The 10,328-nt window shown below is 44.7% G+C and overlaps 2 protein-coding genes across 2 annotated transcripts; one reads left to right on the top strand and one right to left on the bottom strand.

Moving 5' to 3' along the window:
* Positions 1-228: 228 nt before the first annotated feature.
* mrpl43 (mitochondrial ribosomal protein L43) lies at positions 229-3,306 on the bottom strand. The gene is made up of 3 exons (XM_083932387.1): positions 3,030-3,306; positions 1,490-1,596; positions 229-787 (listed from the first exon to the last, which is right to left on the bottom strand). The coding sequence occupies exons 1-3, from the start codon at positions 3,158-3,160 to the stop codon at positions 570-572; spliced, it is 456 nt and encodes a 151-aa protein (XP_083788513.1). The 5' UTR covers positions 3,161-3,306; the 3' UTR covers positions 229-569.
* A 271-nt stretch (positions 3,307-3,577) lies between these two features.
* twnk (twinkle mtDNA helicase) lies at positions 3,578-8,683 on the top strand. Its single transcript, XM_083933208.1, has 7 exons — positions 3,578-3,619; positions 3,845-4,497; positions 5,492-6,194; positions 6,286-6,526; positions 7,055-7,162; positions 7,282-7,423; positions 8,264-8,683. The coding sequence occupies exons 2-7, from the start codon at positions 3,871-3,873 to the stop codon at positions 8,606-8,608; spliced, it is 2,166 nt and encodes a 721-aa protein (XP_083789334.1). The 5' UTR covers positions 3,578-3,619; positions 3,845-3,870; the 3' UTR covers positions 8,609-8,683.
* The last annotated feature ends 1,645 nt before the right edge of the window (positions 8,684-10,328 follow it).

Here is a 10,328-nt window from a genome sequence, read left to right as displayed (position 1 = left end):
TGTACATCCCCTCGTGTCATACAAATAAAAAAGTGTACATCTGACGTGTGTCTGTGGAGTATTTTAAAGTGCAGTTAAATCAGTTAAACTTAAAGAAGACGGCTCAGCTGCCATCGCCTTTTCTCAGTCGATCGTCGTCTGACAAGCTGTTAAAGTACGACTCAGAAGGAAATCTAAATTTAAAACACCAACACCTGCACAATCATTTTTCTTCTTCTTTTATTTCGTACAAAGCTCCACCTGCTCCCAAGCGCTGCACTTTACTACAATGAATCTTGAAATAACCTTGAGATTAAAAGCAGTTATGTGCTTGTTTATATGCCGCGTGACAGGCCCTCCGGTGGATTCATGTAAAGTCTATTCAAAGTGGCATTCAGAGCTGGTAATGAGTGCACTTTAAAGTGGTTGTGCTGCCACCAACAGACAGATAAATGGTGCCCTGGCGGTGGGGTCTTCTGCAGACTCATCCAGAAAACACATTGGGAAAATGAGGATTGCTTTAATTTAGCAGAAACCAAAAAAAAGACATGTCTTGCAAGAGTAATCTGGAGTTAAGTGGCGATTTTGTCTTATTCCGCGTTCGTTTTCTGCGGTCTGATGGGGCCGATGGACGGGGGCCGGTTGGTGAACGGGTGCCACTGACCCTGGATGCTGGGGTTGTCTGTGTGGAAGGGCTTGCGGATGCGGATGATGTCCAGGCCGGACTGATTGGTCAGCTTGGTCAACAGCTCGGAAATCTGCGGAGCCGTTTTGTTTGTGACGATCTCTTCCCTCACGTTGCCGTTTACTGCGGGGAAGGAAAGAGGAGTCACTTTAAAAAAGGGAGACACTTTTCTCACTGTAAAAAAAACCTGACTGGTGTGAAATTAAACAGTGTCAACAGGAACACGTGAGACTATTTATCCAAGTCATCCGAAACACCCGGTGGCATTTACCTTCGCATGAACAGAGGTCTCAGAAAAACAGTGCTGTACTGCCCCCTACAGTACGATACTGGGAGTGGTGAATAACCACAGAGCTTACACTTCACTAAAATCATTTATTTAATCGAATTAAATTGTCTTTATTGTCATTGTACCAGTACAACGACATTTACAGTACAATCCCTTAAGGTGCAGAAAATAATTTAACATTAAAAGCATCAAAAAGAAAAGGCTAGACCTTTAAAAGACACTTTTAAAACGACAACATTACACATTTATCTGACATTTCAACTGTAGCGTTTTGATTTTTAATGAATTAATTAAGTTTTGAATTCATTTTTTGTTCCTTTCATGTAAATGCCTGTTCATTACAATGTACACACAATGATAAATTCAATTCACAATTACATTTACATTCATTTAAACATTTACATTTACGTTTTGATAGCGCAAGAAACTTTCTAGGACGTATTTAGGAAATGACAGCATCTAAAATAAAATACTCTCTATATAAAAACATGGATTAGTCAAACATCTCATCGAAAGACAAAATCATGAGCACTTACGGTATTCTGCAACTATTTTGGGTATCCTGCTCGTCTTCGTAGACACGTACACGACCGTCGCAGGGTTCTTCTTGGCATAGTCCACCACGCCCTCCTCGATGAACTCCCTGGAAAAGAAGGTAATGATGTTGTGGTCACTGTTTTATACATTTATACATGTATTTATCAATTCACAGTAGTGGATATGAAGTAGGCCGAGAGGGCGGCAGGGAAGAAAACACTCAAGTTAAGTGCACAAGACGCCAGTGGTGGAAAGTAGCTGAGTGCATCTACTCAAGTACTCATTCATTCATTCAACTTCAGCCGCTTATCCCGGGTTCGGGGTCGCGGGGGGGGGGGGGCTGGAGCCGATCCCAGCTGACATTTGGCGTGAGGCGGGGTCCACCCTGGACAGGACGCCAGTCTATCGCAGGACACATAGAGACGAACAGAGACAGACAACCATTCACACCTACAGGCAATTTTGTAGAGCCATCAATGACCCAAACACCTGCACGTCTTTGGACTGTGGGAGGAAACCGGAGAACACCGAGAAAACCCACTCAGACACGGGGAGAACATGCAAACTCCACACAGAAGGGCCTCAGCCGGGATTCGAACCAGGAACCTTCTAGCTGTGAGGCAACAGTTTCAGTCCAAAGCAACTGGACTTGGTTATTTGTCTAGGACAACGTTTCACCGCTCATAAAAAGAGGCTTCATCAGTTCATGTACGCATCTGACCAGGCTGGGACTGGACCAGGACCAGGACCAGGACCAGGCTGGGAATGGACCAGGACCAGGCTGGGACTGGTCCAACTACCTGGTGTGGAGATCCAGGTATTTAACCTCTCACAAGGCCGATGATGTCACTGGAACCCTTTGTGCTCCAAATGCCAACTACCGTCAGCATTTATTTGACTAATTTGACGTGAAAATGTTCATGTACAAATATGAAACTTCACTTGCAGATTCTTGGAAGTGTGTCATTAATTCTACTTGCACTTCGGCGGCAATTACTCAGTAAAAGCAACACGAAAAGACCTGAAACGGCGGCAGACTGGATCCAATACCAGCAAAGGGCATCTGACTGGTGATACATTCCCTGGCTATATGTGTGGGAAAAAGTATGTATATATATATATATAAAAAAATTATAAAAAAGTATATATATATAGACTTTTTCTCCACACATATAGGGAACGTATCACCAGTCGGATGCCTTTAGCTGGTATTGGATCCAGTCTGCCGCAGTTTCCGGTGTTTTCGTGTTGCTTTTACTGGGATATCGCCACCGAAGTGCAAGTAGAATTAATTTACACGCATACAGAAATATATATATATACATAAATATCGGTATCGATATCGTTTATCGGTCAAATTAGTTGTAAAATATCGGCATATCGGATACCTGCAAAAAATCCAATATCGTGCTAACAACACTAACGGTCAGTTTATCGATATTTACCCCGAATTTAGCTAAAAACACTGGAGTAAATGGAGTCAGCAGGGCTGTCCTTTGTACCTTGTATTATTATAATAAGGTATATTTATGTTTTTACCTGATTCCCAACGAGCTCTGTGCGTTTTTAGACAAAACGAGGGAGACCCGTTTCAGCTGGGGGACGTAGCGACCGACCCCGTTGTGAAGAACGCTCTGAAGGAAGCGACTCGCTGTCCCTCTGGCGGTCATCGTTCAACCGTCGACCAACGTTCACTAACGGTTACTAACGGTTAACCAACGGACTCGAATGTTGTTTTAAATAACCGTTGGACACACATGGAGGTCGTTACATAGCAACAACATCAGTTAGAGGACGACTTGACGGGCATGTAATATGCTGCGGTCCGTCGGTGATAAGTTCCGGGGTGAAACACATGAACAACCGTTAAAAAAAACGTCACAATAAAACATGTTCTGTAGCAAATTAAAATGTTTAATTTTAATCTGGTAAAACACTTATTTTACATATTTAAAAAAATAAATAAATGTTGAATTAAAATCATAGACTGTATGAAAGAAAATGTAGCGTAAACATTTGGAGTGCGGTACCTTTCGCTGTACGTGTCACACGGACTTGTTTTGAAGATGCACCGATAAACCCGGGGTTGCAGCAAGCATGGAGGAGAGTGAGGGCAAACAACAGAGACAGTAAGCTGGATTTTATGTGGATTTTTTAAAATTAAACTTAATATACTTCTAGTTGAGGCTTTCACGCATATTCAGGCTAATTTTCCTTTACAGTGAATGTCTGTTTAATTAAAAAATAACGGTTTTCTGAGTCACTGTCTTTGACTGACACTAGCATAGGTCATCCAGTCTGTAGCTGTGCTGTGTGGGACCTGATGTTTCCTCCTCTTGTCGTGTCTGTTGCAGGTTAAATGTCCTAACTAACTAAGTGAATGTGGAGGAGGTTGCTGCTGAGGGGCACCACCTGTCTCTGGCAGGTGGCAGCCCCGAGGTTTCTCCACCAAAGACTCTTCCCCTCCTTCTGTGGGAGACCCCTCACCCAGGGGCTCCTTCACAGGCCTTCATGTAGTCCACAGCCTCTCTGTAAAGGCTACTTCCTGGCTCACAGTGGGACCAGGGCTTATAAAAAGGACGCCAAGTCCACTGTGGAGTTCCCTACCAGTCCCATCACAGTCACAGACATCAAGCAGTATCTGCGCTCCAAAGACATCCCCTTCCACGATGGCTACAGCTGCCTCCACATCCCGAGCGTCTTCGTCGAGCCGTCCGCCAGGAAGGACAGCTTCTCCTTGTTCATCGACAAGACCACCGGGCGCTTTCTGTGTAAAGACACGCAGGTGGAGGGGAGCTGGGAGGATCTCCAGGACTGCCTGGAGGTGATGCAGAAGGAGGAGCAGGACTCCCTCAGCCCTCATGTGCTGCTGGGATACCCCGAGAGTGTGGAGGAGCAGGAGGAGAGGGAGAGGGAGCTGAGGGAGGTGCAGAGGATCTGGTCCAGCTCCGTGCCCCTCACTGACCTCCCCGAGGACGAGGCTCAGCTGATTAAAGTCATGTTCCAGGTAGGCCTGTCACCATAACAAATGTTGCTGGGTGATAAATTGTCCCAGGAATTATTGAGAGAAGCGATAGTTTTGCAGATTTGAGACCATATTCAACTGATATTATGATAATGGCATAATAATGCAAGTACAGCCTTTCAAAGAGCATTCATTCATTCATCTTCAACCGCTTGTCCCTGTCGGGGTCGCCGGAGCCGATCCCAGCTGACATCGGGCGTGAGGCGGGGTCCACCCTGGACAGGACGCCAGTCTATCACAGGACACATAGAGACAAACAGAGACAGACAACCATTCACACCTACAGGCAATTTTAGAGTCATCAATGAACCGAACACCTGCACGTCTTTGGACTGTGGGAGGAAACCGGAGAACCCGGAGAAACCCACGCAGACACGGGGAGAACATGCAAACTCCACGCAGAAGGGCCCCAGCCGCGTCGGCACTTTAAAAGAGCAATAAATGTTTATTTCTAAAGAATATTTAACACTAGAAGTCAAAAATAGATAAACAAAACAACCAAAAACACTAAATCTAGTCTATTTTAACATATTAGTGCGTTTAATTGCTAATGTTTTACAACAAATGTGACGCACCGGCTCGCTCAGGTGAAGTGGCTTAAAAAATATTTCATATTTTGGTACTGCTATTCTTATATTTTATATTCCCCTGTGTTTTTATTGTTCATGTTTTTCTACAATTCATTTTTTCTTATTGCTGCTTCTTCTATGTTTGCTATCCACTTTGCTGCTGTAATGAGGAAATTTCCCCTTTGTGGGACTAATAAAGGAATATCTCGTCTTATGATCGAAACAATACAGTAAAGCCAAATTTAAATTGTAATATTTTAGATTTGAGGCGTTCAAACATTTAAAAAAAGACTTAAGGGATTCAAAAATGACATGAATTAAATAACTGCCCTAAATAAATGAGAAACTATTGACATCTCAAATATTTTCCTCACAGCGTGATAAGGTTTATCCATGTTTTCTTTCAGATCACAAAGATCTCTAATGCAACACTAAAGAAGTTTGGCGTGCGGCTCTTCAAGCCCACCAAGAGTCTGGTGTTCCCCTGGTTTGGTGGTCCAGACTGCTCTCTAAAGGGGGTCAAACTCCTCTCCGCGCAAAGCACAGACACTGACAAAGTGACTTATAATGAAGCTACAATCCCAAAGTGTAATTCATACTACAACCTGTTCGGCCTCCCCCTGGTGGGCCGACTGGACTCGGAGTTGGTGCTGACCGGACACGAGCTGGACACTCTGGCCGTGAGCCAGTCCACGGGGCTCCCCAGTGTCGCTCTTCCACGCGGGGTCAGCTGCCTCCCACCGATCCTGCTGCCTTACCTGGAGCAGTTCAAGCGCGTGACGCTGTGGCTGGGAGGTGACCTTCGCTCCTGGGAGGCGTCAAAGATCTTCTCACGCAAGCTGGGTCTGAGGCGCTGCTCGCTGGTGCGGCCCGGGGAGTACCGTCCGTGTCCGTTAGAGGCGTTGGCCCAGGGGAAGAACTTCAGCCACATTATCAAAGCCTCCATCCCGGCGGCCCATAAGTCCATAGTGTCCTTCAAGCAGCTCAGAGACGACGTGTACGGGGAGCTGGTGAACACGGAGCAGGTGGCGGGAGTGAAGTGGGCCAGGTTTCAGGAGCTCAACAGGATCCTGAAGGGTCACCGCAAAGGAGAGCTGACTGTTTTCACAGGTAACAGGAATCATGATCAGGGAGTAAATTCTCTATCTACACAGTGACATATATCTGTTAGTCCTAATGCGCCTGTCCCTTTGTCTACCAGGTCCTACTGGCAGTGGGAAGACCACCTTCATCAGTGAGGTCGCTCTGGACCTTTGCATGCAGGGCGTGAACACGTTATGGGGCAGCTTTGAGATCAACAACGTGCGACTGGCGAAGATCATGCTGACGCAGTTTGCCATGCAGAGGCTGGAGGAAAACCTGGAGCAGTACGACTACTGGGCAGACAAGTTTGAAGAGCTGCCGCTCTATTTTATGACTTTCCACGGGCAGCAGAACATCAAGTAAGTCCACTTCTAGATGCTGGCTTCTGTCAGGTGTCAGAATCAAGTCATTCAACTGGATTAGAGCTGCAAATAAATTCATCAATTAGTGGTTGGCTATTAAATGAATTGGTAATTATTTTGATAAAGATTAGTGTCAAAACATTTGGGACCGTCATCTTGGGCTTTGGGAAACACTGATTGACACTTTTCACCATTTTCTGACATTTTAGAGATCAAACAATTCATCAATTAATCGAGAAAAGAATTAACAGACTAATCAACAGCGAATATAATCGATGGTAGCTTTAGGAATCCGATAACTGCTTCAAATACTTTAATATTGTGCCAAATTTGAGATAAGAGAGCCACAGTGATTGGTCGACTAATCGATCAAACAATTTTAAATTGATTAAGCCCAAAAAAGACTGGTTCTTTCCTTCAAAAGTTAAAAATCTTTGAGTTTTATAGAGCATGGACTTGTTTATTTTAAAGTAAGATTTTTATATGAAGGATCTCGGTCTGACCCGTCTCAAACCTTGTCTGTAGGACCGTGCTGGACACGATGCAACACGCCGTCTACCTGTATGACATTAACCACGTCATCATCGACAACCTGCAGTTCATGATGGGCCAGGAAAACCTCTCAGTGGACAAGTGAGTGAGAGTGAATTTAGGACCAACAGGAACATAAACTGTCTCTACCCTGTACCCACATCAGCTTCATCAGGCACAGTTTTCCCTCACAAATATGGAAATATGCTTCTTGTGACCAGGTTTGCCGTCCAGGACCACATTATCGGAGCGTTCAGGAAGTTTGCCACCAGCAGCAGCTGCCACGTCACTCTGATCATTCACCCGAGGAAAGAGGAGGACGACCGGGAACTGCAAACAGCGTCTATCTTTGGTTCTGCAAAGGTAAGACAGAGGAATGTTTTTTTTTTTTAATGCTAATGTTTTATGCTAAAATGTCTGTCCTTGGTTTTACTTACTTGAATGTGCCGGATCCAGAATTCCTCAGTGTGGGAGAAGAGTAGATGTGCTTCCAGCCTCCTTTTAAAGTGAAGTTCCGGTGTAAAATCATCTTTTAAGGCAAATTCAGTCATTAAATAAGCCATCAAGACAATTTTTTTCATGTATGACCTATTAACGTAGATTTTCCAGGGAGGCGCTAACAGTCTGCCGCGGCTAACACGGATTAGCTCGGGGCGGCGAGTTGAACTTGAACCCATTAAAACGGCTTTTTTAACCACTAATATTGCTCTAAATAACACCAAACTTCTGCAGTAGCATGATAAAAGTCCCTACACAGAAAACAAAGCACCAACAACGTAGTTAGTGAACCCGGAGTTTATTAAAGGAGTGTTTTGAAAGACTTACCAACTGGCCCCTGTACTGGCTGCTCCATTCAAGTCAATGACCAAATGCAAACCAAAGGGAAGGAGCCCATTGATGATTTATTCCAGCAAAACACGTACATTTGGTTTGTGGCAGTTTGGTGAAAAATATAAGTTAATAATAGATGGTAAAGGGTTTGGAAAAGTCCCACACAGCATCTTTCCCTGCAGCACCGAAACATTACGCAGATCTCAGAGGTCAGGGGTCAGGGGTCAGCGTGTGTTGTTGCCGGTAGACGCACGGTGGCCTGCAACTTGAAGTGAAGAGATAAACTTTTTATGTGGGAAAAAATACACACGTCCTGCTGACCCTCTTTACAAAGCGACATAACTAAACTACGGCACGACTTTTAACCTCCAGGCCAGCCAAGAAGCCGACAACGTCCTCATTCTGCAGGAGAAGAAGCTGGTGACGTGTCCCGGCCGCCGGTCCCTGCAGGTGACCAAGAACCGCTTCGACGGAGACGTGGGCATCTTCCCGCTGGATTTCATCAAGTCTTCGCTCACGTTCGCGGCTCCAATCAAGGGCAAGCACAAGCTGAGGAAGGTCGCCGCGAAGCCAGAAAACGAGGAGGTGGAAGGGAACGAGGTGGCGCCGAAGAAGGGAGAGGTTAAGAAAGAGAAGGCGGAGAAACCGGCCAAAACGCCCAAGACTCCAAAAACTACGAAGAGTCCTGCAACTGAAAGTGAAAGCGCGCAGAAGTAACTATAATATAGTTAACATTAAAGGCACTCGGGATCATGTGGGTCAGTTTTACGACACTTACATTTCAATGTTAGACAGTTTTATGTCCATAACACAAGGTTCAACTAAGCTGAGTATTAAAGGGATAGTTCGGTTTTTTGAAGTAGGGTAGGGCTGGGTTGGGGTTTGGGACGGGCCAGAAGCTTAAAAAAGTCTGTTCAAGTGTACGCTATATTTACAATAGTCTAACCGCTTTACCTTGTTTCCAGATAGCACTGTTTACGTTTACATCGAGGGAACTGAAGCCGTCGTATACGTCTACGCTCCCGTCTACGCCACCAGCCGTAGACCAGAAACTACGGTGTTCTCCGACACGAAACAACTGTTTTTGACAATAGAGTCTGGTGGCTTTGATGAGAGCATAGATGTACACGACGGCTTGTGCCATCTACCACTTCGAAAAATCTGAACCCTTAAAGCATGTTTAAGTAATGCAAGAGTCTCTCTGATTGTAATTCACAATAATAACCCCTAAAAAGAGGTTACTTAACATGTACTTCATCATGGAGAGAGTATGAGTTCTTCAGCCACAATGTGAAATAATGACGGTTAAGTGTTCATTTACATGTTAAGCTTTTCTATTCAGGTACTACTGTATATTACGACTAAGTTCAAAGTGTTGATAAAATACTGTTTAACGTGTGATGGTCATGTTCAGTATTTTATAGTAAAACCTTTCTCACACTGTCTGCTTGCAAAGATGATACAAGCACTTACACATTACCATGGTGTGCCCTCTACTGAATTTTTTGTACAATGACGATTTAACGAATGAGCTACTTTTTTAAAATAAAATACCTCTAATGTAGCGTTTTGTCTGTGTTATTCTTATTATTTTCATTCATTCATTCTTTCATTCATCTTCAACCGCTTGTCTCTGTCGGGGTCGCGGGGGGTTGGAGCCGATCCCAGCTGACACCGGGCGTGAGGCGGGGTCCACCCTGGACAGGACGCCAGTCTATCACAGGGCACATAGAGACGAACAGAGACAGACAACCATTCACACTAGGGATGCTCGATATTGGCTTTTCTGCCGATATCCGATATTCTGATATTGTCCAACCCTTAATTTCCGATACCGATATATGCTGTTACTGTTAGTAGGTGACACTTGGAAATACTTCCAAACCACGGACATCTCATGCACCGGGCGAGCAAGCTTGTTAGCCACGGTTAGCAACCTACGAGTCTAGCGTGTTGTTGTTGTTAAACATCATCAAGCACGCGTCTGTAAACGTCCCATGTTGCATTCATGCAGCCTCGGAAATGCTGAAGCCTACAGAAAAAACATCGGTTGTAAAAACCCGATACCGATAATTCCCGATATTACATTTTCAACTCAATATCGGCCGATAATATCAGAGGGCCGATATTATGGACATCCCTAATTCACACCTACGGGTGATTTAGAGTCATCAATGAACCGAACACCTGCACGTCTTTGGACTGTGGGAGGAAACCGGAGAACCCGGAGAAAACCCACGCAGACATGGGGAGAACATGCAAACTCCACACAGAAAGGGCCCTTTTATTGTTGTTATTATTTGGTCAGCAGGGGGCAGTGTGTGCTTTGTGCATTACAAAGAAGCTGATGAGAATAAACCTCCTCCAGTAAATATTACAGCTCTTATTTACACCGATCTGATTCAGCTTTGCCTTTAGGCTTCGCCAGTCACTGTTT

The sequence above is a fragment of the Echiichthys vipera genome (assembly GCF_963691815.1).
Source record: "Echiichthys vipera genome assembly, chromosome: 18".
Lineage (NCBI taxonomy): Eukaryota > Metazoa > Chordata > Actinopteri > Perciformes > Trachinidae > Echiichthys > Echiichthys vipera.
Note: the sequence above shows the minus strand (reverse complement) of the source record. Positions and strands in the feature narration are given on the sequence as shown.